Source organism: Chrysemys picta, chromosome 5 (assembly GCF_011386835.1).
Source record: "Chrysemys picta bellii isolate R12L10 chromosome 5, ASM1138683v2, whole genome shotgun sequence".
Taxonomy (NCBI): domain Eukaryota; kingdom Metazoa; phylum Chordata; order Testudines; family Emydidae; genus Chrysemys; species Chrysemys picta.
The window spans coordinates 50,805,089-50,832,648 of NC_088795.1; the positions used below are offsets into that span (position 1 = coordinate 50,805,089).

At 39.8% G+C, this 27,560-nt stretch overlaps 1 protein-coding gene and 1 long non-coding RNA gene across 2 annotated transcripts in view; both read right to left on the minus strand.

Annotated features, from left to right (window-relative positions):
• The window catches only part of LOC135983855 (uncharacterized), a 31,773-nt gene extending 26,421 nt beyond the window's left edge, over positions 1–5,352 (minus strand). The window contains exons 1-2 of the mRNA XM_065597425.1: positions 4,724–5,352; positions 3,549–3,789 (exon numbers count right to left, since the gene is read on the minus strand). Coding sequence (XP_065453497.1) covers positions 3,549–3,789; positions 4,724–5,279 — 797 coding nt within the window. The 5' untranslated portion in view covers positions 5,280–5,352. The remainder of the gene's footprint in view (positions 1–3,548; positions 3,790–4,723) is intronic.
• Positions 1–27,560, minus strand: part of LOC135984112 (uncharacterized) — a 92,631-nt gene that overhangs the window by 60,992 nt on the left and 4,079 nt on the right. The window lies entirely within an intron of this gene.

Genomic DNA, 27,560 nt, shown 5'->3' on the forward strand with positions numbered 1-27,560 from the left:
CTTCCACAAAAAAAAATGCATATTTTTTACTTTGTCCCAATTTAGGATGGAAAGTATTTTTAAAAAAGTGATTTTATTCATGGAAGGGGAATTCTGGCCCACTCTATTTTACTAAAAACAGAGTAGTTAAGACAAACGAAAAAAATACAATTACTTTGGCACTTTGGATAGGGATTCTTTAAAAGACAGTTTGATTCTGAATAAAATGCAGATAGTTCAACGATTCATAGAGAAATATCACATAGATTAATGGAGATTTTTCTCTTATGGCCTTATTTAGACCTCACATATTTTGTTTGTCAAACAAAGATAGTAGAACATTTTTTTCTGAATTCATTTTACTCAAGTTTCCACTTACAGCTTCTGGATAACAAGATATAAGGATACATTTATTGTGGCACAGATAATCCTGGTCTGACTGATAATTTTGCAATTTATTTACCTTGTCTATCCCATTCTTCACTTTCATTTTCAAGAGGTTAATCTTTTCCCTAATATCCATCTAATGCCATTACTGCAAAAGCAAGGCCTTAAATCTTTAAGAGCTCTCTCCTTGGAGACTATTTGAATATGTTCTAATTGTCATTCATTTTGGTTCTCATTTCCTCCCCACCCACACACACAAATTAACTTTCTCTTGAACAGTTTTGTTCTATCACTCAGTTGCTGAGACCCCATAATACCTCTGATTTCTTACTCTTATCTTTGATATGGCCATAGTCCTTTGCTGAACCACATCAACTTTACTGGAATGAACATAAGCTCTCAGGGTACGTCTACACTATGAAATTAGGTCGAATTTATAGAAGCAGTCGGCGGACCGCGTCCACAGTACCGAGGCTAGCGTCGATTTCTGGAGCATTGCACTGTGGGTAGCTATCCCACAGTTCCCGCAGTCTCCGCCGCCCATTGGAATTCTGGGTTGAGATCCCAATGCCTGATGATGCAAAAACAGTGTCGCGGGGGATTCTGGGTACATGTTGTCAGGCCCCTCCCCTTCCGTCAGAGCAACGGCAGACAATCGATTCGCGGCTTTTTGCCTGGGTTACCTGTGCAGACAACATACCACGGCAAGCATGGAGCCCATTCAGCTCAGCTCACCGTCACCATATGTCATCTGGGTACCGGCAGACGTGGTACTGCATTGCTACACAGCAGGAGCTAATTGCCTTTTGGCAGTAGACAGTGCAGTATGACTGGTAGCCATCATCGGCTATCTGGGTGCTGGCAGACGTGGGGCTGCATTGCTACACAGCAGCAGCTCCTTGCCTTTTGGCGGTGGATGGTGTATTACGACTGGTATCCATCATGGTCGTATTCCTCAGTGAGTTCAATCAGAGGCACCTGGGCAGACATGTTTTGTCTCCTGGCCTATTGAACCATCTTGACGATGATGGTCAGCAGTTGTAGTACATCATTTTCTGCCAAGCGCCCAGAAGATGCCGATGGCTATCAGTCATGCTGCACCATCTGCTGCCAGCTTAAGATGTAAAAAATAGATGGACCAGATTTGATCTATATTCATTTGCTTCCCCCTCCCTCCGTGAAATCAACGGCCTGCTAAAAGCAGGGTTTTGAGTTCAATCTTTGGGGGGGGGGCATTCTGTGTGACAGTTGTTTGTGTTTCTCCCTGATGCACAGCCACCTTTGTTGATTTTAATTCCCTGTACCTGTAACCCATGTTGTCACTCACCCCTCCCTCCCTCTGTCAGACAATAGTTTTGTGCCTTTTTTCAGCCCAGACGCCAGAGCACTGGGATCATGGAGCCCGCTCAGATCACCGCAGCAATTATGAGCACTATGAACACCACGCACATTGTCCTGGAGTATAGGCAGAGGCAGAACATGCCAAAGCAAAACCAGGCGAGGAGGCGATTGCAGCGCGGCGATGAGAGTGATGAAGAAATTGACATGGACACGACCTCTCACAAAGTACAGGACCCAGCAATGTGCAAATCATGGTGTTACTGGGGGAGGTTCATGGCGTGGAACGCTGATTCTGGGCCCAGGAAACAAGAACAGACTAGTGGGACTGCATCGTGTTGCAGGTGTGGGACGATTCCCAGTGGCTGCGAAACTTTCGCATGCGTAAGGGCACTTTCATGAACTTTGTGACTTGCTTTCCCCTGCCCTGAATCGCCAGAATATCAGGATGAGAGCAGCCCTCACAGTTGAGAAGCAAGTGGCGATAGCCCTGTGGAAGCTTGCAATGCCAGACAGTTACCGGTCAGTCGGGAATCAATTTGGAGTGGGCAAATCTACTGTGGGGGCTGCTGTGATCCAAGTAGCCAATGCAATCAAAGATCTGCTGATATCAAGGGTAGTGATTCTGGGAAATATGCAGGTCATAGTGGATGGCTTTGCTGCAATTGGATTCCCAAACTGTGGTGGGGCGACAGACGGAACCCATATCCCTATCTTGGCACCGGAGCACCAAGCCACCAAGTACATAAACCGCAAGGGGTACTTTTCAATGCTGCTGCAAGCCCTGGTGGATCACAAGGGACATTTCACTAACATCAACGTGGGATGGCCGGGAAAGGTACATGATGCTCGAGTCTTCAGGAACTCTGGTCTGTTTCAAAAGCTGGAGGAAGGGACTTTCTTCCCGGACCAGAAAATAACTGTTGGGGATGTTGAAATGCCTATCGTTATCCTTGGGGACCCAGCCTACCCCTTAATGCCGTGGCTCATGAAGCCGTACACAGGCAGCCTGGACAGGAGTCAGGACCTGTTCAACTATAGGCTGAGCAAGTGCCAAATGGTGGTGGAATGTGCATTTGGACATTTAAAAGCGCGCTGGCGCAGTTTACTGACTCGGATAGACCTCAGAGAAGGCAATATTCCAATTGTTATTGCTGCTTGCCTTGCAAATATCTGTGAGAGTAATGGGGAAACATTTATGGCGGGGTGGGAGGTTGAGGCAAATTGCCTGGCCGCTGATTATGCGCAGCCAGACATCAGGGCAGTTAGAAGAGTACAGCAGGGTGCGGCACGCATCAGAGAAGCTTTGAAAACGAGTTTTGTGACTGGCCAGGCTACGGTGTGAAACTTCTGTTTGTTTCTCCTTGATGAGCCCTCCCAACCCCACCCCACCCCGGTTCACTTTACTTCCCTGTAAGCTAACCACCCTCCCCTCCCCCCTTCGAGCACCGCTTGCAGAGGCAATAAAGTCATTGTTACTTCATATTCATGCATTCTTTATTAATTCATCACACAACTAGGGGGGTAACTGCCAAGGTAGCCCAGGAGGGGTGGAGGAGGAGGGAAGGACAAGGACACACTACAGTTTAAAACTTTAACTCTTATTGAAGGCCAGCCTTCTGATGCTTGGGCAATCATCTGGGGTAGAGTGGCTGGGTGACCGGAGGCCCCCCCACCGTGTTCTTGGGCATCTGGGTGAGGAGGCTATGGAACTTGGGGAGGAGGGCTGTTGGTTACACAGGGGCTGTAGCGGCGGTCTCTGCTCCTGCTGCCTTTCCTGCAGCTCAACCATACGCTGGAGCATTTCAGTTTGATGCTCCAGCAGCCAGAGCATCGACTCCTGCCTTCTGTCAGCAAGCTGATGCCACCTATCCTCTTCAGCCCGCCACTTGCTCTCTTCAGCCAGCCACGTCTCCTTTTGTTCATATTGTGCTTTTTTGCACTCTGACATTGACTGCCTCCATGAATTCTGCTGTGCTCTGTCAGCGTGGGAGGACATCTGGAGCTCCGAGAACATATCATCCTGAGTCCGCCGTTTTCTCCTTCTAATCTTCACTAGCCTCTGCGAAGGAGAAACATTTGCAGCTGGTGGAGGAGAAGGGAAAGGTGGTTAAAAAAGACACATTTTAGAGAACAATGGGTACACTCTTTCATGTTAAATTTTGCTGTTCACATTACACAGCACATGTGCTTTTGTTACAAAGTCGCATTTTTCCTCTTATATTGAGGGCCTGCCGGTTTGGTGTGAGAGATCACTCACGCAGTGCCAGGCAACAGAATTCGGCTTGCAGGCAGCCATGGTAAGCCACAGTCTTTTGGATTTTTTAACCTTCATAATATGTGGGAATGGTTTCAAACAGCAGCGCCCTCATTTCCCATACCAAGGACCCGTTGGGTTGGCCATTTAAAATGGGTTTGCAATGCAAAAGGAGGGGCTGCGGTTTCCGGGTTAACATACAGCACAAACCCAACTACCCCCCCCCCAACACACACACCCAATTCTCTGGGATGATCACTTCACCCCTCCCCCCTCACCGCATGGCTAACAGCGGGGAACATTTTTGTTCAGCTGAGCAGGAACGGGCACCTCTGAATGTCCCCTTAATAAAATCACCCCATTTCAACCAGGTGACCGTGAATGATATCACTCTCCTGAGGATAACAAAGAGAGATAAGGAATGGATGTTGTCTGCATGCCAGCAAACACCAGGACCATACGCTGCCATGCTTTGTTATGCAATGATTCCAGATTACGTGCTACTGGCCTGGCATGGTAAAGTGTCCTACCATGGCGGACGGGATAAGGCAGCCCTCCCCAGAAACCTTTTGCAAAGGCTTTGGTAGTACATGAAGGAGAGCTTTCTGGAGATGTCCCTGAAGGATTTTCACTCCATCCCCATACACGTTAATATACTTTTCCAGTAGCTGTACTGGCCGCAATTGCCAGGGCAAATTAATCATTAATCATTAAACACACTTTCTTTTAAACCATGTGTAATATTTACAAAGGTACACTCACCAGAGGTCCCTTGTGTGCCCTCAGGGTCTGGGAGCACGCCTTGGGTGAGTTCGGGGGTTACTGGTTCCAGGTCCAGGGTGATAAACATATTCTGGCTGTTGGGGAAACCGGTTTCTCCGCTTCCTTGCTGTGAGCTATCTTTATTGTCTTCATCATCATCATCTTCCGCGTACCCCAAACCCGCTTCCCTGTTGCATGATTCTCCATTGATGGAGTCAAAGCACACGGTTGGGGTAGTGGTGGCTGCACCCCCTAGAATGGCATGCAGCTCCACGTAGAAGCGGCATGTTTGTGGCTCTGCCCCAGACCTTCCGTTTGCCTCTCTGACTTTGTGGTAGGCTTGCCTTAGCTCCTTAATTTTCACGCGGCACTGCTGTGCATCCCTGTTATGGCCTCTGTCCTTCATGGCCTTTGAGACTTTTTCTAATATTTTGCCATTTCGTTTACTGCTACGGAGTTTAGCTACCACTGATTCGTCTCCCCATATGGCGAGCAGATCCCGTACCTCCCATTCGGTCCATGCTGGAGCTCTTTTGCAATCCTGGGACTTCATCATGGTTACCTGTACTGATGAGCTCTGCGTGGTCACCTGTGCTCTCCATGCTGGGCAAACAGGAAATGAAATTCAAAAGTTCGCGGGGCTTTTCCTGTCTACCTGATGTGACAGACCCAGACCAGTGGGGTACAGGAGTCTGGTAGAGGGCAAATATACTGGTCACTGGATGAGCAGTTTTCGGTTCCCTGAGTGACCAAAGCAGGGGCTGCACTAGAGTAATCAGGAACCTGCTAGAACCAGTTAAGGCAGGCAGGCTAATTAGAACACATGGAGCCAATTAAGAAGAAGCTGCTAGAATCAATTAAGGCAGGCTAATCAGGACACCTGGGTTTTAAAAGGAGCTCACTTCAATTTGTGTTGGGAGTGTGAGGAGCTGGGAGCAAGAGGCGCAAGAAGCTGAGAGTGAGAGGGTGTGCTGCTGGAGGACTGAGGAGCACAAGCATTATCAGACACCAGGAGGAAGGTCCTGTGGTGAGAATAAGGAAGGTATTTGGAGGAGGCCATGGGGAAGTAGCCCAGGGAGTTGTAGCTGTCATGCAGCTGTTACAGGAGGCACTATAGACAGCTGCAGTCCACAGGGCCCTGGGCTGGAACCCGTAGTAGAGGGTGGGCCCGGGTTCCCCCCAAACCTCCCAATTGACCTGGACTGTGGGTTCTTCCAGAGGGGAAGGTCTCTGGGCTGTTCCCCAACCCACATGGTGAATCTCTGAGGCAAGAAAATCTGCCAATAAGTGCAGGACTCACCAAGATAGAGGAGGAACCTTGTCACACTGGTCAGTGCCTCTGAGTTGAAAGCGCTGTCCAGAGCGGTCACAATGAAGCACTGTGGGATACCTCCCGGAGGCCAATAACGTCAAATTCCATCCACACTACCCCAAATCCGACCCGCAAAGGCTGATTTTAGCGCTAATCCCCTCGTCGGAGGTGGAGTAAAGAAATCAGTTTAAAGGGCCCTTTAAGTCAAAAGAAAGGGCTTCGTCATGTGGACGTGTCCAGGCTTAATTCGATTTAATGCTGCTAAAGTTGACCTAAACTCGTAGTGTAGACCAGGCCTCACTTTAACCCTCCACTTTGCCTCTGAGCTGATTTCAATCAGTTTTCATCCACTCATCTCAGTCTACCTTTTCCAAGTCTAATTTCAGCTCTAACATTCTTGTCTCAGCAAAACCATTTCTAAGTGTATTGCTGAAAGGGAATACAGGCGAGTCTCATCTTACACAGTGTAGAGGCAAAATAATCTGGTGGCCATATTGGATCCTCTTAAGGACAACTAGGCGTCCATCTTTGTGAGCCTTCTTGCTCCTTCCCCACCCTAGTTTGGCGCCCTTTTTCTGGTTTCGGCGGCAACAAGAGAGCTGTCAATCATATAATCTGCCCAGTAACTGGAAGTCTATATAAGGCGGTGTTCTGATCAGATCGGAGCTGCCCGTCTGAGTGGCAGAGTGCAGAGCAGACAATCAAGGGTAGGCCATTCACCCCACATGGGTTCTTCTGATTAGGGGACTTCTCACTTGCATGCACTCACTACATCATCTAGGAGATTCGCATACTACACTCACGACGACGCAGGTAAAGGGTAGAGGGTGAGTAGGACTCGTCAGTTTACCTGAAGAAGCTCGATCATCCCTACTTCAGGTCTCCACTTCCATCCAGGGGATCCGGTGACCTGTTGTGCTGCGCCAGACTAAGAGGCAGAAGGCTGCTAGAGATGGTAATGTGATCTTGTGAGTCTACTTGTACTGTTCCCTATTGTTACAGCCTGTCTTGTTGGTTATTTTGCTCTGTTTATTTTGCCTTTGGGGTCCTTGCCATATTCTCCCCTTAAATAAAACCTTGTTGTACCTTGTTTTGTGAAGTCTTTTATACAAAGCCCCGGTGATAGATACGGGTAGGGGATGAACTTAGGACCGAAATATCTGGGCCACTTTTGCTTTAGTTTCCTGTCTCGGTCAACAACAGGGGTTCCATTCCGCGGTTAGTGCATAAAGTGAAAACCGCATATAGTCAAAATTACATTGAGTTGAATGGCGGGCGAAATCGCCCACACTGCAAGTACAGTATTAAAATGGTTATTTTTCTCCTTTTTTTTTTTTTGCCGACCGCGTAAAGCTGAAATTGCACATGTTAAATGCGCATAAGATGTGACAGACCTGTAAGAAGCAAATCTGCAGAAATTAGGAAAAGGTAGAATACTTTAGGAGCTCAAGATTAATTCTGCTTTGGTTGTACATGTCTCTGTAGGAAATACAGAAAGATAGCCCATCACAGTCTGAGTTAATAACTTATTTTCTGATGTTGCAGGCTTTCTGCGTTTTTTTTACTCCCACCTGATAAAATGAGAAAGAATGGCTGGAGCATGGAAGTAAATATATTGCTTAAGATAATGAAATTTTAATGGAAAGCTGTACTGGAAAAAGAATCAAAGATCATATAGCTGATGAAGATGTTCAAAGCTACTGTTCTCTTGCTGACAGAGAGTATTATCATCCCTGCACAACACTGACTAGCAATATAAGAAAAATAAAGTTACTTTGGGCTACTTTCAGATTTCGTCTTCTGTGTTAGTTTGAATTTCTTGCACTAGTAAATCTTAGTCCTGCAGTGAGGAACAAATAGGTGCACCCTGACACTCAAACAGATCCCAATGCCACATTGGCGTCTCAACTCTAAAGTTAAGGCTTTATCCTGTAGCACATCTACATACAAAACTTCCCTTGTATTTGCAGACATTTGTCTTGGCATGCTCTTTTATAGGCCTGATCACTATGCCCACTCTGTGATTTCATTTCCTATTGAATTTAATGTAAACCTGAGGGGAAATTTCTATATAATTTAACAGGGAAAATCAACCGGGGTCCTTCAAAATTCTAAAAACCAATAGGATTAATTGATAATTACATCCTTTCTAGGCATTTAAAAAAATTCTAGAATATATTATGTCTGCTACAGAATTAATTCATAGAACCACAGATTGGTTCATAAATTCTATAGAATTTAACAGAGAACAATTATTTTTCTATAGGATTTTTGATGAGGGATCCATTGAATTCCATAGGAATTAGAGTGGCTACAGGTTACAGTATCTAAAAAGAGTACTCCAGGATGATGGTGGGTACAAGGATTGGTTGGGTTTACAGGTGTGTGTTCAGACTTGTTACCTTGTTGTAAATTACCACCTTGTAGCACTTGTTAAATCCATTCATCTGCTTACAGTTCAGTTCCCTGCATTATTTTTGGATTATGGATAGCTTCAATATGAATCAGAGACACTAATATAATCTCTCTAACGTCAACCTTCTATAGTGAGGGTTAGAAATAGAACTGTGTGAACAACTGATTTTTTGGTTTTCTGGCAGTTCCAAAAATTGGAAAAAAAGTAAGTTCAACATGAACTAAAACATTTTTTCCCCCAGGATTTTTGGAAAATTCTGAAAGGCAGTAAAATTCAGAAAAGGTCAGAAAAAGTCCAAATTTTCATTTTGATTTTGGGCATTTTTAAACGTCTTTAAAAATAAATAAATAAAAGCAAAGGAAATGAAGGGCTAGATTCACAAAGCCACCAACAGCAGAGATACCCTTATACTCAGTAGCCGCGGGTACTTGCCCCTCTCAAGTAAGTATCTTCCCCTAAAATTCAAAAAAATGATTAAAAGCAACAAACTTAGCATCTGAATAGTTCCAGTCATTTGAGAGTTACTCCAACACACCTAGGAGAAGTAATATCTTTTTATTTTTTAAATACGAAGTACCCCACTATAAAGAAAACAGCCTGACTGGGGAACAAAGGACAAAAAAGTAAATATTTTGATGTGTTTTCTGCAACACACTATGCACAATTTCTGGGGTATTTCTTACAGTCAGTGGATTGCTGTGCAAAAAAATCTGCTTTAGTAAGCCTGACAACATTCTAGCCATTTCGCCCCCCCTCCCCCGTCTTGCAGATCTACCTTATCAAATAAAATACTTGAGATAATTGTCTGAAAAAAATAAAAATAAAAAGAACACAGCAAAAGAAGCAGATGCTACAGTATTACAGATTCCAAAAGCTATATACTGTACTATGCTTAGCCAGCTGTACTATAGAAAGTGCTCATTTTAATTTTATTGCAATGATCTTCTCTATAATGTGATAGGATTCCAGCATCCAGTGCTTCTTTTCTGTTCACATTATTTGATAAAACCATCCCACAAACCTATTTATTAACAGTGTGATCACAATCTATGTTTTAAGGGATTGTTTTTTTAAACAGGAACTGTAAATTTCAGAACCAGAACTTCCCTTCAGCACAATTCAATTTTGCCAAATTAACTGTGTTTGAGCTACCAATTATTGTATAAAACATCTTTCCTATTACAATTAAAAAAAACCCTACATGTTAATGCACAGTATTGAACAAAAGGATAGTAGTGTTAAAATGAAAAAAAAAATCTTTCCTATTATCGATGAAGGTATGTAGGAAATATTAATTTCTGCATTGTTTCCAAAATTGTGGGTATGGGAGATATGCCTCTCAGGATCCTTTTCTGCCAATCCTGGGTGTCTGCCTCAGCCTGATTTTTTTTTCTTTTTTTCTTTTTGAACATAGCAGCCAAAATTGTTCAGTCATTTTTAAGAATGAGGCCAAAGAAAATACATTGTTTCACCCAGGTTAAAAAAAAAAAATCCTTCAGACCTTTCATTCGAAATGCTCTAATACTTCTGTGCTTTGGAGCAGGGACATGAAATTTGCATACTGTTTACCCTATTTCTGGATAATGAAAGAGTATGTTCATAAAAGATTGAGCCTAACAGTCTCTTGAACTCCAGTAGATGTGTTCAGTTTGAGGACTTATTGTTTTTCCATTTACCTTGACTTATGGCCCCCCTCAGCCCGTTTTCAGTCTATGTGATATTGCTCATATGCAAGACAAGATTAATTGAAATTAGATTGAAGTTTTATGACACTATATCAAATCCTTCAGCTATATTGTATCTGCTATGTTTGTCACCCGTTATTAATATAATTTAATATTTGTGACAATGGTGCCCAGATGCCCAAATAAGAATCTGAGTCACTGGTGGGATTGCTTGTTGCACAAACAAATAGGATGACGAGGTCTCTGTCCTAACTTTATACACAGCAAGTAATCCCATTGATTTAGTTGAAGTCAATGGGATTATTTGCAGTGAGTATAGTTAAGCACATGCACAAGTCTTTACAGGATATGGGCCCAAGCAATTAAGTGTTACAGTTCAATAAAAAAATAACTAGTTGCTTTGTCTCGATTGATTTTGCTTTACAAACTCCCACTGTAGCTGCTGGCAGAAGAGTGCCTCTATTGATATAGTTAATGCCATTTGGAACTCCTTCTACCAGTTTGTGCTCAGTGGAGACTCTGCTGGCATAGCTGCACTGGCCAAAGACATGGCTATAGACTCATCTGAAAATTTAGGCCAGGATGTTTACACTTTTTGGATACTTATTTCATTCTTTTGCCGGGGATTGATGATACATTTATTTAATGGTAATTTCTAGGATGATACCTTTCCTGCCTTCATCCCCCACCTGATATTGGATCCATATTTGCTTTACTTGCCCATTCATCTAGTACCTCCCAGTCCTCTTGACTTCAGAATGTCATACTGTATTCCAGCAGAAACTGAGAAATCTCATGTAGCATGTTGAATCATGAGCAGTACAGTGTGTGCATTTATAAAGTTCATTCTGGGCCTAGATATATTAGAAATCCTAGCTGTACTCCTCATTATAGACGCAGGAAATATCACAAAAAATGGTAACTGTATGGACTGAGAGCACAATCTGGTTATGAGTGGCACTTATTTTGAAATGAAGAAACAAAGTTAAGCCTGCCTTAGTAGTTCAATATTTCTCTCTAATTGCCATCTGGTACTCTTCTCAGTACTACAAATTCAGGAGAAGAGAGCTGAGCTACTTAAATGAATGCTATTTTTAGATCTACTAGCACACTGCATCCTCCTCCTCTGGATACCCAGAAAGGGCAACGTAGCCTTCAAACCTTGGGAAGACTTGAGACCTACAGAAGTTGCCAAGAAAGTTCTCTCAGATCTCAGGAAATGAATAGGGTTGTGGGTCTGTTTTCTTAGCCATTTAGAACACAGTTTATAGATACTATGAATGTGAGAGAGAAAACTATGCAGTGGGTAAATTGAAAGGAGGGCCATAAAATCTAGTAATCTTGCTCTTCTGTTTTTCCTTTACCCTCTGTCCTCTTTCATGGTAATATGGCCCTTCTACTACTGACTATGCACTGCATAAATGGAAAGAAACAAAAGATTCTAAGATGCTAACCTCAGATAACTAGTATTTATCCATTTCTCTTCATGGAAATCCTCAACAAAGCAGAGAAAGCCTGGGTTAGTAGCCAGTTTAGAGAGAACACCCGAGCTTAGGAAATGATTCACTCTATGGCCTTAGGCTTGTCACTTAACTACTCCAAACCTCAGTTTCCCATGTGTTAAATGAGATCACTATATTTTACTTCCTTTCCGTAGGGGTGCTCTGAGAACTAGTTAATGTTTGCACACTGCATTCAAAAAGGAATGTTCTGCTAAGTATTGTGTTTTAAACTCCCTTCATATTCCATTGCTTTTTCATTATGTTAATGATCATCTACAAAACAAAGGTGCAGTACATGAATAATTGAAGACCCACAAACGCTCAGTATTATCTAAGTGAACTCACACATGAAAAAGCTGTTCATGTCAAAAAACACACAATGCAGTTTTTAAATGAAGAATTAATGTAATTAAAACTGTATCAAGAAAGCAGGTGGAATGAGGCTAGCATGCTCTGATTGCCTATAGCATACAGTATATTGCAGATGTTTTGAAAATCTAGGGGGCAATACCAGAGTGTATCATTGCAGTTTACAATGTTATTCATAATCTTCTAAGATAAACTTGGGCCTGTATGTTTATTTTTTGTAGTCTGCTTGAGGGACTGTTTCTGCGAAGAATGTCTTGATAATGTTGCAGTGCAGACACTTTGCAATGATTGATAATTAATTCAAATTGGCTTGGATAGGTATATTGTCATGTGGATTGAAAAACTAGCTAAAAGATATAACAAAGAAAAATTATAAATAGCAAGCTGGGCAAAGGTGTCTGCTGGGTTTCTTGGAGGATCAGTGTCAATTTCGGTCTTTTTTAACATCTATACTAACGTCCTCGAACATGGAGTTATCAGCGTATTAATGACATTTGCAATTGATACTAATCTGGAAAGAGTTGTAGAAAGAATTATACAAATAGATCTAGATAGATCAGAAACATAAGCAGTTAACAAAATTAGATTTAACTTTGAAGACAAGCCAATACAAATAGCTCTGAAACACATTTTCAGTGCTAGGAAGAAATTTGGGAAATAGTATTGCTATGAAAGATCTCTAAGGGGTGATAGTGAACAGCAAATTAGATATGCCCCTGATTGTTTTTGCTCAGATGTCTTGAGGGATTGATTTCTAAGTTTAAAAAGACTTAAATATATATAGATTGCCACACTAACAACTCCAATCCCTCCTTGTTTACAAATTTGTTATTTTTAGACTATTATGCTGTGCCTCCGTCATTGCTTAGCCAATCAGCAGTACTCAGCCACTTGAAACATATATGAAATAATTAACTAAATTATTTTTTGCTGAAGTTCAAAGATATCCTGAAAATCAAAACTATATTATAGACTTACAAGAAAAAATGGTCACCCTTCCCTGCAGTGGTTTGGCTGTTTTAGAACTATACTACATTGTTATAGATAATCTCCTAAATTTTTATGCATATACACTCACACATATATAGGAGATTATATAGTGGTGTGTCCTAAGGAAAAAATAATAGTAATCATAGAACATATTGATAAATTATAAAATTTATAATAGAGTACTATAAATAGTTGAAGACTGTTCTTTATGTTGTATATTTCAAAGGCTAAGGCTCTCCTTGTAACCCAAAGTTATTGAGTTTGAACCCTATTTACCTTTGGCTCCATTTTAAGCCTATTTTCTTCTGCCTGCTGGCCAGAAGTAGGAATCACAGATGGCACTAGTACAGAATCTTTAAAATCAGTTTTTACTAAGTGTATAGGCAGTTAGCAATAGAAAAGTGTATACTGTTAGTTGTGGTCCAATTCTTATTAGAAGCCAAACATGCCTCTCACCATAATCTCTCAAAATATACACTAGCTCAATAAAATCTAGATGTTTTTAATTTAGTGGAGAAAGAACCAGGAACCAATGGCTGGAAACTGTTGCCAGACAAACTCAAAGTATAAATGATGCACACACTTAACAGTGAGGGTGATTAGCCACTGGAATAGGCTAGTAAGAGGTATTTTCAAATTCTGAAATCTTCAAATAAAGACCGGATGGTGTTTCTGAAATATTTTCTTAAATCAAGCACATATGCTCAATAAAAAGGTAAAAAGAAATTTATGATGACTGATTCTCCAGATGGATTTGCAAGGTTAGAATACCTTAGAGGCAGCTCTCATTTAAGCTAGCTGGTTATGGTCCCTAAGGAGCTGATCGTAGGCAGAATGCAATATGCTCTGGCAGGACCCACATATCCTGGAATCAAGTGGAGGGGAAGGCACTGGCAGGCTACACCAGCTATATACCATATGACAGCTCCAGCATACCAGAGGCACTCTGTTTCCTAGCATGGGTTATGCTGCTCAGAACACACAAACACATCTGGAATACATTGATGCATCATGCATCTAGTCGTCAGTTATTTTTCTTATATATTTTCATGTCACAAGGGTTCATTCAGTCGTTGGAAGTTATAAAAAGATCATATTTAAAACCTGAGATAAAAGACATACAGGTAGTAGGTGAAAGGAGGTATAGCAAGCAAAGAACTTTTAGAATAAGGTTTCAAAAAAGCTTTATAAAATTCTAAGTACTTATATTAATATTTCAAGATTAACCTAATGGTTCATAATATCATAATGGACTGTGTCATAGTCCCCCATCCAGTCAATTATGTAGTTTAATTTTGGCTTCCATTTTGAAGACTTTTAAAGACCATTTTATTTTCAGAATAAGAGTAGCTAGTTGACAACCCATTTTACATTTTGCTTTATGTTTTTGGCCAGAGTTTTGGATGTTGATAGATGTGTTCTCTGTGGCAGACTCTTTGCTTGTATTGTTATTGCCAGACCAAGTAATCAATTAAAACATTTTATTTCATCTTTGCTTAACAGCAACAAAAATATTGTTTTGCAGATTAATTTTAAAATGTCATGGAAAGACATTTAGAAAACATTATCTGCACCATTAATATACAGGCTGCCTAGATTTAATGCATCATCAAGGTAATACGGTACAATTTCTTGATTAATATTTCAACAATAAGATGTTATTGAGATATTTTCTTTGAAGAAAAAAATGCTATCACTTTTAGAAACACTATACACATTGCAAATAACCTTTTCCATTACGAATTCTTGAGATGATATGTTTGGCTTAAAGTATTATGAAGACCCTAGGTTTAATTCTCCATTTTCTCTTTCACAATTTGCAAATCCATATGTTTTGATATATGCAGGTTCTTCAGATTGCCCTTTCATTCATCATTATAAAATTATCACATCAGATCCCGTTTCCTCTTATGTTACTTATGGCATGACAGGTAATTTGCCAACATAAGAGAATAATCAGAAATGCAGACTCCTAGCATTGATCTATAGCATTAGATGAATAGTTATGCACATTATGATGAAGCTGACTGTATTCAGAAACTGACCTTCAGGTTTCTCACCCATTCTCCTATTTTATTATTTTTTCAAATTGTTTACAATTCTTTGTTGCTAAATTGTTGGATTGCAGTAACCACCAGAAAATCAGAACTTAGACAAACACCTCACAACAGAATTGTGGAATGTATATTTTGGACTCTTGAGAGCCCTTTCCAACTGAGTGGAACCTTTTAGGTGAATTTAAAGTTATACCCTAAATCTGAGAGAAACAGTTCAGAATACAGCACCTGTCGAAGCCTTTCACGATTGGAATAGCTGCAGAATTTATACGGAAACCAGGATTAGATTTGGGGATATGAGAGTGGTAGAAAGTATTGAGTCTGATCGTTGAACTTCTGCTGTTTACACTTAAAAACTGGGTGGTATGGGATCGAACTGTACTATAAAGATTTTCTTTTAAATTAAATTTCAACTGTTGATCTCTTTATCTGAACTATACAGCTGTAATGAAACCTTGAGTGCAACATGTTTGACTATAACATGAAATTTCCTCAGTAGGGACTGTAATATATTTTAAGAGTACAGGGTATATTTAGAGTGCTATTCATTTTTTTATTTAACTCAAACAATAAATCTTCTATATGCATTCACTCTCCTTTATCTTTCATGACTATGCTCTCCTATGTTTCCTCAAGATTTGGTCCTTGGTCTATCCCCCTTCCTTCCTTCCTTTTCATATTTTATCATTGGATGACCTTATCTACCCAATGTCTCCACACGACTTCCCCCTCAACATCTCTCTCCAGCCCCAGCCTCTGATTTTCCATTCAGATCTCAGACTACTTGATACCTCATGCGCAATGTCTGACAGTAACTCACATTTATTATGGTAAAAAACTTCATTTCCTTACTTCTGTCTCCCAACAAAACCATACCCTCTTCCCTCAGCTCCTACCTGACACCCAGATTCACAATCCATGTTGAATATTCACAGATTCTCTCTTCTCTTTACCCCCGCTCCTTAACCCTTCCCCCCGCCCATTCAATTGTTCATGTACAAAATCTGCTGCTGCAGCATAAGCCTTTCCTATGCCTTAGTAATGAGACTCTTGCAGCCTTCTTCTTCCCTGTATCTCACCTTAACAAATAAGTGACTGCCAAACTTCATACAAAACCCCTGAGAGGGAGGAAAGTATTATTTCATTTGAAAAAAAAAGAATTGAGGTTACAAAAAGGTTAAATGACTTGCTCAAGGTATCTACATTTGAGCTGGGAACTGACTTGTCCCTATTGTCCCGGTCCAGTTCCTAAATCAGAAAGGTATCTCTTCCCTTCATTTACAAACCTGGCAATTCCCACAGCATGTGGCTCACCCCAAATCTCAAAGGAAATTAGTATCACAAACAGAAGTTGAATCGTGAGCCTAAACCATTAGGCCACAGTACCCACCAGACATGTCCTTCTGATCCTCAGTCTTCTGTAAAATGGGGACAATAACGTAGTATGATGGAATCTAAAAGTATACAGGATTAAAAGTATCTATAACCAAGGTGGCATTATCCTGACTTTATAGAGCACATGACCAAGTAGCAAGTCTCTTGCTAGCTATGGATGTGGGTAGGGAACTGGGATCTAATGAATTAAGGACTGGATAGAGTCATAGGAGTTTTGCTCTACATCCTGGTTCTGATGCTGTGTGACAGTTGTGAGGTGAGAGTGGCATGCATCCTCCCACACACCATTTGGTGGGGGGGGGGTTTACAAAAGTATAGGGGGGTGCATACACGAACAAATATATAACATGTGTTGCATGAATTTTCATAAATATTTTTGTCACTAAATTATAATAAAAAATCACAAGAGAACATTACTTAGTATAGTGTTGTAAACATGAATTATTAGTTTTATTGGTCTACTGTCAAGGGTGCTTTTCCTCTTAATAAAAACTACTTGGGACCTTAAACTTGCTGAGTCAATTGAACTATGGTTAAAGTATGAAAAATTCTGCAACTGTGGGTTCAGCTACAACAAAACTAATATGCAAATTGCAACAGATGTTTGAGTAAATAAATACAGTGTTAATATTTGAAATATCATCATGATCCTCACTTTGGTGGCTCCTGGAGTCAGATGGATGAGTGAAAATCTCAGCTTTCATTTTCTTTTTTAGGTAAGTTTCTAGCCCTCATAATTGTGGAGAAAAAATTGAAAATGTGACCCATGTGTACCCTAAAATTTAAAAGCCAGAAGGTTAAAAAAAGGAAACTAAATGTATTTTTTTTTAAATCTTATGATTTTTAACCTAATCTCAACATTTTTTTAGGGCCTAACCATTTTTTAATATTTGGGTTTAGAAATCATGAGTACAGCTTCCAAACTATTCTCTCTCGCTCTCTCAGGAAGGAAGAAATAATGAAAGAAAGAATGTAGCTCTCAGTACTGGGCAGCTTTACTTCATCAATTCAATGTTTTTCATATGACATAACATTGTGGATTTTTATTATTCATATAAATTAGCTTGGAAGAATTAGATTTGTGTCAGTAATAGTTGATAAATGTTGATTTCATCACATACACACAAACCAACAAGAAATATTTCAATCAATAAATCAAAATTTACAGATCGGGAAAGAAAGATAGAAGTAACTTGAGAACATAAGAGTTTGATTTAAGGATAATTACTATGTACATTTTGATATATGATTTTGGCAATTTGTGTTTTAATAGTTACAACACTTTACATTTATGAACCTCAGAGTCCTTAAAGAATTGTCTGACCCCTTCATAATCTCCCGCAACTGTGAAGATTTGAATGAAAAAAATAAAGAGCTCAAAACCCATAATTTCATACAAAATGTGAAAATATAAATTTATCAATAAAAAGGTTTTAAATAGACAGCAGTCTTAGCCATCAAAATTATATAACAATTGAATTCTGTGAAGCCTACTTATAAGCGCTCTCCAACTCCCAATTGACTTTAGAAGAGTTGTACTGGGCCCTTACAGGGAGAGTCTATCATTTAGTAGTTTATTGTTTACTGTACATTTACATGCCACAAATTAAAACAGAGCCTTAAGCCTCCATTTTCTGGCAATCTAATACTGAAGTTTAACATGCTTTTCCACCTTGAAGGAGAAGAAAAAACATTATGGTGAAGGCATATCTTATATTTGCTAGTCAAACGCTTTTGTGTTACTCATTCTGCATTGATCCTTTCCACTCTGGATGGCACTGAAAGTGGTGCACTGCGACCAAGGCTGAATGGTACAACATCATCTTTCAGAGTTCAGTTTATGCGATTACTTATTCTGCACTTTCAGAACAAGGCAGGCTTTTTTTGCCTCTCTAATATCTTCACTCTAACTGCAGATAACAAAAACTTAAAAGTACAATTTAAATTATTCCTTAAAGTAGTAAAATTTAAGGTTCTCTCTCTTGTTTTGTCAGTCTCCCACTTCCCTGGTAGTTGCATTCACAAAGTATTATTATTATTATTTTTAGAATGATCACACCAACTCATAATAAATTAATTCACACTAGAGGCACAGAGGGCCAAATTATTAAAGTGAATAGGGTTGCAGCAGTATAATTAAGAGCAGAATTTGGTCCACACTATGTAGTTTACAATATACAAGCAGAATAACAGTCTGACAACTGGAGTGTTAGCCTGAGACAAAGCTTTATTAACCAGCCTCTAATCTTACAATACATGCATATGGTTGCATCAGTTGTTTAAATATTCAAGTGTAACTATTTACTTTGTGTATGCACATGACTGCATGGAAAATTGTGTGCACAAATTCAGAGACAAAGTTGAGGTTGGCTGAAAATAACTGTGGCAGTAGAGTATCAGAGGGGTAGTGTTAGTCTGAATCTGTAAAAAGCTTCAGAGGGTCCTGTGGCACCTTTAAGACTAACAGAAGTATTGGGAGCATAAGCTTTCGTGGGTAAATACCTCACTTGCATCTGAAGAAGTGAGGTTCTTACCCATGAAAGCTTATGCTCCCAATACTTCTGTTAGTCTTAAAGGTGCCACAGGACCCTCTGTTGCTTGTGGCAGTAGAGTTAGAGTAAGGGGATGCTACAGGAAATGAAGCAGAGCATTTGGGGTATAGCATACACTCTCAGTTTCAGGATAAAGGAAAGTTGGAAGATAGATATCTAAAAGAAGAAAACAGATAAAAGGGGGAAAGAATCAGGAAACTAAACAGATTAGAAAGGAAGGAGGAAACAGTTTTAGTAAATTAGTTAAAGTAGACTGAAAATGGTGCCATTTGTGTTTAGCATTAAAAATAGTAATTAAATAAGCTGCAAAATGGGATATGAAAGGAAATATCTTTTAGGCTATAGATCTAAATGGGTTAAGTCAAAGTGTTAGCTTAACAGAAACCACAACAGCTGCCCGCCATTTAGCTACAACTTTCAACTATTACCATTGGAGAATAGCGATAAATCCATTGTTGCCTCCCTATGCCACTGTATAAAACCTTTGCCCATTCTAATATGACCTTTCTAGCCTCCCCTATGCTCATCACTCAGACCTCCAGTTCACAAAATATTTAGGTTCCACTCCCGGTTTTCGGAAAGTCACAATTTCTTCGGGCCTCAATTTCCCATTGGTAAAATAGAAACAACACTTTATTTCTCCCATCCTTTGTATTGTTTGTTTAGATTGCAATTTTTGACTATTTCTTACTATGTTTTTTGGTATTAATTCTTGGAAAGAATGAGCCCTTGGTCTTTGTTGGAGCCTATTGGCACTACTGAAATACTACTACTGCTGTTACTAATTTTCTTCTACTGTTGCTTCAGCTTTGTCCCAGCCTTCCTTTAATCCTTTCTTCTTCCCCCCAACCTCATCCTTTCCAAATCATATTCAGGCTCTTTGTGCACACACAAGCTCATCTATGTCTATGTTTTCTCTTATATTCTAACTCATTTCCCATATGCCTCCAATTGCTCACCAATTTCCCATATTTCTCCATTTCTTCTATGTTCTGCTATGCACCTCCTTGTTTTTGAAGAGACTCCCACTTTCTATCCCTCAATCCTCTGTCTTTCTTCCCAATTCTTCCTTAAAACACACTCTCCAGAATTTCCTCTCTTCATCAGTAACTTCTTTTCACTATGCTTTTCCTGAATGATAGTTGGTTTTCTTTGTCTATTTTACACTGTAAACTCTTTATGACAAGGAGTACATCTGTATTATGCAAAATGCTGTTTAATAATTTTTCATAAACAGTACATGGGATAATAAAAAAATGTTACCTTTTGGGGTTTATCTTGTTTTGTATAAGGGGGAAAACTGTTCCACTGACCAGCAGGAAGAGAAGAGCTCAATGCTAGATTTGGAAGGTCCTAAACTCCATTAGATGCCAATATTTCGACCTTTTGCAATGGTAAAAGCTTTGTTTACTCCTTACTTTAATAAATGGACAGAGAAACAATGCCTCCTGATGGTATTCTAAGAGCTTTTCTGCAAGAGGGAGAACAGCATTTGTACATTTATCCATAACATAGGGCAGGAAGCCATTGGTGTAAACAATTAAAATAATATCATGACGACTTCACATTAAAAACACTCCTTCCTAATTGTATTTATCCTGCTTCTTTTAAAGAATCTATTCTTTGATGGGCATGTTCACTCCTACTGGTTTTGGGGCTGTGATGCTGAATGGGAATCTGACATTTAGACACATATTTGGCCTCCTTCTTTTTGATCTGGTGGACACAAACATGATAAAGAGAAAACTGCATTTGGACTTTTCACATCTAATTATGGTTCTGCATTGCATTATTAAAGAATAAAACATTGGGCTTCTTTTGTGAAATCTGCATGTTATGACTAGTGGTTTCTACAGAAAAAACAAATATTTTGTGGTTTAGCAGAGCATTGTTGCATAAACACTCTTTACAAAAGGAAGACTGATTTATGTAATGATTTTTGAGTGCTTGTAACCATAACAGATAAGCACAATAACAAGCAAAAAACCTCAGTCCCGTCAGGGTAGCCTAAGAACTTCCACTATGGCCAGAAATAAAATTCATAAATTTATTTCAATGATATTTTTTAAGGTTAGACATGGAATTATAGCTTGTTTATCTTATTAATATTAAATATTAAAAGGCTTTATAAGTAACATTAGGGATCATGGAAACACCACCCAAGCAATGTAACTGAATAAACTAGGAACACATAAAAGGCCCACATAAGAAAATAAAGTGGAGGGAGAAGTAGAGATAAAGTAAAGTTGGAGAAAGAATGGTTTGTGTGTAAAGAATAGAAATGGGAATCAGAAGATCTAGGACCATAACCTGTGGGCTTCTGAGCATGATGAAACTTAGTGGGAGGGGAGACCACAAAATGTGACTTATTGCTGAACCTTGGCCTACCAGGAGCCAATGTAGTTCTGAAAAGCATTATAGGGTAGTAAGATCACTTCCAAAAGAGTTGCTTTGGTAGCCAAAAATTCTCAAAGAATAGCAGTGTTCCAGCCACACCACACCTGCTGAGCTTGTATAGTGGCATAGAGCTGGATATACTGTCTCTATACTACGTGAAGGCTTCCCCTTCTGCCAGGGAATTCCCCCTCCCCCCCACCAAAAAAAAAAATCACACAACACCCAGTTATGCCAAATCCACCTGTTTTTGTTGCTGGAACTGATTTATCTGGAATGGAGCCAGGACCTGGCCCCTGAACTGATTCCTATCTCTACCGTAGATTTGTGTGTGACTTTGGGCAAGTCACAATCTCTCAGTACCTCAATAAAAAGGAAAGAGAATCATTTAGCAATCTCAGAGGTGTTATTTTCTTGTAAAGCATTCAAATTAATGAATAGAAGAAATTGAGAATGGGTATCATAAAGAAGCTTTACTTTCCAATGTTGTGAAAGTGATTATGGACTCCCTATAAACGAATATTCCATAAAACATTAGCAGACTCATAGCCACAGGACCTTTACCTCAATGTTTCCACATTTCTCCTCAGTAGATCATGTCACACTAATTTCTCATAATATTTATTTGGACTGCTGACATTTGGGCAGACCTTTGTAGCTCACACCTTGCTGCTTCTTCACCCTTAAGATATTATACTGTTCAGACAGAAGTATATTGTCATTTTGCCCTTTCCTAACCCACTCCTTCTAGTATAGTGCAGGAAGAGATTTGCCACTCTTTTTTTGTCTTTCGGTATCTTCTTGTATTTTTCTTTAACCTCGTCCAAGCCTCATCTGAAATAGCAATAATAAAATGCCTAGATGTAGTATCTCCTATTAGTCTTCAAATAATTAAAGAGACTATTTTCTGAGATAGCAAGAAATTTTAGCTACACATTACTGATTCAAGAACAAACTCTGGGATGGGAATTTCTACTTTTCTTATGACTCAAATCCATCAAAGATCGTCAGAATATCAATTTTTGTTTTTCAAAGGAAAATTAACATCTGTGCAGTGAGAATTGTTTCCCCAATCTCATTTCAGCTGTTGTATTTTTTCTAATTATGTTGAGAACTCATAATGAATTCTTCAAATATTTTTTTAAAGCATGCAGTTTTCAATTTTACAAGGTATGCAACATCACATCCTGACTTGTGAACTGTTGTGTGTTATGAAGGGAATAGATATGCCAATTGTTCCCTGGGTAAAAGTGAAAGGGTAGGAAAGCCTGCTTTGTTTTCAGATCTCAGAGTTGGTCTGCTTAGTCTTTATTCTACTTAGAAGAAAATTTGGCACATCTCTAAAGTACTTTTTTTTAAGCTTGGTATTAGCTTCATTTTAAAACCCTCTGGTTTTAAAATACTTAAGAATCACACTAATGGTATTATTGAACCCAAAGATATCCTTCAAAAAAGAAGCATCAGCACCACAAGTCTTCTATATTTAAATTTTAAGGCCCCAGTCCTGCAACTGGATCCAAATAAAAGGAATGAGTAGCCTTACTGACTTAGGAATTATCTGGCTATGCTGAAAGAATGACAGGAGACATTAGATAGGGGTTTAATCAGGCTGCAACTTTATTATTAGATGTCTAGGACTAACCCGGCAGATAAAATGTGCAGTGCAGGTGAAACCCCCCCGAAATTCACTGGGGTGTGTGCGCTTTTTCAGTCCCCCTGCCACCTTTCTGTTCACATCCCTCCAGCAGTTGCACTGCTGGGACCTTCCAATTCCAGTCAATTCTGGGTGGGTGTGGGGTTCCACCAGCTCCCCCCCTTTTCATCCAGGTCCCTCCAGCAACTTCCTTGCCAGGACCTTATCGACCCCCCCCCCCTCTCGTAGGAGGGGTTAAGGCGGACTATAATGATGGGGGTTGGCTCCCTGCTGTACGAATCAGAGGAGTCCCCAACTGCCCCCAATTCACTTAATTACCAAGCAGCTCTCCTCTTTCTAAGCCATTTATCTGTTCTTTGTGCTTTAATGTATGGAGTACCTGCACTGAACATCTACCACAAGGAAGCACAAGCCATTAGTTTGGCTGCCTCCTCCCCACACGTCCCAGTGCCCGCTCACCGTTTGACTGCACGTGGTCCTGCAGCAAGTCATGCACCAGAGCCTCTGTTTGCCCAGGCTGTTCCGAGTGAATGAGGGGAGGGTCCAGGCCCAGGCTGACCTTTTTAAACCCCTCATTTCTAGGTGGTGAGTCATCCACCACGCTGACTGCTTTTCCAGCAGTTTTACGTCTCCCCTCCTCCCCCAAGCCAGAAAGCATTGCCCTCTTCTCCCAGCCAGCCAGACAACCCCGCTCCCCCACTGTTTAAAGTGCAGGGTGGTGACTCTACTTGTGTGCCTCTGATGGAAGATCAAGGCCTAAGGTGCTATTTTCTAAAGAGTATTTCTAGAGAGCTAAAACTTTATCAAACACAGAATTAAACAAACTCCACTGTTCAAATGAGTTGTGTGTTAATATTTGAAATCATCACCCCGCCATCCCACTTTCCAACCAATTTTAAATAACACATTCCCCTTATTCTAGATTGGCTTCTAAGAGGGGTGCAGCAAAACCGTTCTCTCATGTGAAGATGATTCATAGTAGCCTTTTTAAAAAGTAAGGGTGAGGGTAGGGGAAAGGTGGTCTTTATTCCACATTCTGCTATGGTCTCTTAATTCTGAATTAAACTAAAATGATTCCTTATCAAGTTTGCCTTAACTATTTTAAAAGGAAACTAAAGGTGGTTTGGCCAAAGGTGGTTAGGCTAAAACCTCACTCCTACACTACTTCTCTTCTTGAAATTCTCTCTTCTCTTTCCTGGTATTTTTACTCTTTTCCTGCTCATCTTCCCCATCCTTTTCATCTTATTCTTTCCATCATTTTATCTTATCAGCATTTTTACCAAATATATCTAATGTATCATTTCTGCCTTTTACTCTGCTGACTATATTTACTGCGTTTTATGTTCATTTAAAAATAAAACTTCAAAGAAAAATTAATTTAAAACCTTGACAATCTCCTAAGCCTTGCTTCATAATTATATTAATTTCATCATTTGTCTCACTATTCTATCCCACTCTCAGAAACATTTTTTAAGAAGGTAATTGTTGCCTCAGGCAGCCTTAGATTATTTTCAGTCTTTTTTTTGTTTTCTTCTGATTTTGTTGCCTGACCAATTCTCTTTCCTATGTTTCTCTCTTGTTTGTCAGCTGGAGCATTGGCCAATGCACTAAACTCAGCTTTGTCTGTTCCTTTCCACAAAGCCAGTTGATGGGTTCCCTGTGGTAGATATGGTTGACGTATTATGCTAAACAGGAGTTCTGTGCCTTCAGATTGAGAAATTATGCTCCACCTTTGAAGTTTGTGGCACAACCTCCCTCCCTTGATGCACCAATGGCCAGCATCAGGCAGGAGTCAACATCATCACAATCTCCCTCCTACTATCATGGTGAATTCCTGCTGAACTCAGGTACCAGTAATGATGGTGCCTCCTACCCCAATGCTTCTCTATCAAAAGCAGGGGTCAGCAAGGACAGTTACTATGGAAAATCCCCTCCTACCTCAATGCCCTATGATAAGCAGGCGCAGAAATAGGTTAAAGGCTAGGACACCAGCATTTACTTTGATTTACTGAGAGCAGCACCCCCTCCCTTCTTGCCCAAGTGCATATACCCAGAGAGGAAGCATCCCCCATCATTCCCTGCTGAACCTGAGCAGAGAGGAAATTTCAGCAGGGAGATTACTACCAGTCTTGATAAACGCAGTGCTGAAGAAATGCGGATAGCGATGTTTGGTATGGCAAATCACTCCTGCCTTGAGGCACCCAGGAGTGACAGGTTGTGCCAGATGGTTGCTTTAATACAACTCTTTCTAGCTAATCCCCAGCTCCACACACACTCCCCAGCACTTCTTTCAGGAGCTACCATGAGGGCATACAGTATTATGACAACATATCATGCTTATCTCATGTTTCAATGGCTGAACATCTTGTCGCTCAGTGTATTGGAGAGAGTGAAGTAAAACTTAGAGAAAAGAAGATTCAATCTTGACTGGTCTTTCAGTAAAAAGCTGCTATACTTCTAATGCACATACAAATTCTTATAGACTATTCCTCCAAACACAATGGTACTAATTTTAATATACTTTGCATTTGCCAGCATAAAAAAGGGGTAGGTTTAGTTATGACTAAAGAATAGTTTCTCACACATTTCTGCAGAGCAGTGATGATGCACACATTTGAACTGTGTGTTTACATCGTGGAAAAACTCTTAGTTACAGAAAAGCTGTTTAAAACTGGATAGGATCAAATAGCAAAGGATCTGAAGTGTAAATATTTGTGTGCATAGAAGTGCTAAGTTTGGTTCACTATACATAGGTATTGTGTTATTCATAAGTCACAAGTATTCCACAAATTTCTGGGTACTTGTGAAAACCTAAATGAACCCAGCAAGTTTCAATACATATATCAAAAATGATTTGCTATTTGTAGTGATGTCAAAAACATATATGAATAAGCACAGAACAAAGTCAGTGAATAGGGCTAATTAAAAATGTTGCAATGAAACATTTTCTAATTGGAAAATGAGATGAGATTGAAAAATCTATCTTAAGATAAATGTCAGCAGAATTTTCCTTTGGGAAAATGAAATCAAAACATTTTGTTTCTTTACCTGAAAAATCACAACAAAATATTTTGGGTTGAACCTGTGTTCACTTGAGTAGAATCATAGAACTGGAAGGGATCTCGCACTCAAGGCAGGATTAAGTATTATGGTATTGAGATGGCTCATGGGAGTTGTAGTTGTAGCTCCAGGTCCCTCCTACCTCCCATTAGACTCCCATGGGACAACGTGGTGATTAAGAAACCATGGTGCCTCACTGGAAATGTAATCCTGAGAGGAGCAAGGTACACAGGGGAGAATGGAGGCATGACCTGGAATGACAATTCTTATTTGGCACTGTGACAGTTCAGACAGATGCCGAGATCAACACAACACAAAAATGAATGTTTCAGGTCAACAAATTGAAATTAATTATTTTGATTCAGAAATGTCATGTTTTGTTTTGATCAAATATATCACAATTATACATTTCAACATTTCCAAATAAAAATTCAGAACTTTTCATTCTACAAAATATTTTGATATTTCTACAGTTTGTTCTGACTGCAGATACAAAAAATGCCAAAACACTGGAATTTTCCACAGAACAGAAATTGAATTTTTAATCAACTGTTTTTGTACATAACATATAATCTGACAAGTATTCGTGCAAATTTCATGACTACATACAAATGACCATCTGTAGAATTCAGAAACGCTAAATAAATAACTTAAAGCATTACTTTTGTAATCCACATTCTATGTGCTGATAGTTCACTTTAGGGAAAAAATCCTACAGAAATTAAACAGAAGACAATAAGCTTTTTATAAACTCTTTGAACCTCCCATGGAATTAAATAGTAGTGCTATAGGATGGTTAAAAAATACCATGTGTGTCCCTTCTGCAATTATGTTGTCATTTCTATTGTACAGATTCTGCCAATAACTAATAGCCCTTAAGACACATCTCCTTGCAACAGGTAAATCAGAGGCCACCAGTGTCCAAAAGTTGTGTTCTGAATGAAAACCTTCTCCACATCCTGCTCTCTGAGAATTCTGAGAGCATAAAAAGGGGAGTCAGAATCCTTGATCTAATGTCTCTAAGCAGTCATGAAAGTCATAAATAACCTCTTTAAATGGCAGCAGATTGTGTTACAGAGGATTAAGTATTCATTGACTGAAAGTGACAAGTGTAAATAATCAGAACACTGCTCTTCCCTACACAAAACCTGAATCAATACACACTTGTGTAGTGCATGAATCTCCCATGCAATGTTTTCAGAATATATCCCTGAACATTTTAGATACTAGCTAGGCCAGTCAATCATATTTACATTTTGATGTCAGCAAAATATTTTAGACAGGAGCATAGGTACATTAAACCTATTTGCACTAGAGGGAAAATAGTTTCCCTATTATGCCCAGCCTAATTTTGGGGGTAAGAAAAGCAGTTTCTTTAGAACTTAATGGTCCATGAATTCAGTCAATCCACTGGACTTATTCAAAGAAACAGAATACAGTTGACTTCTCCA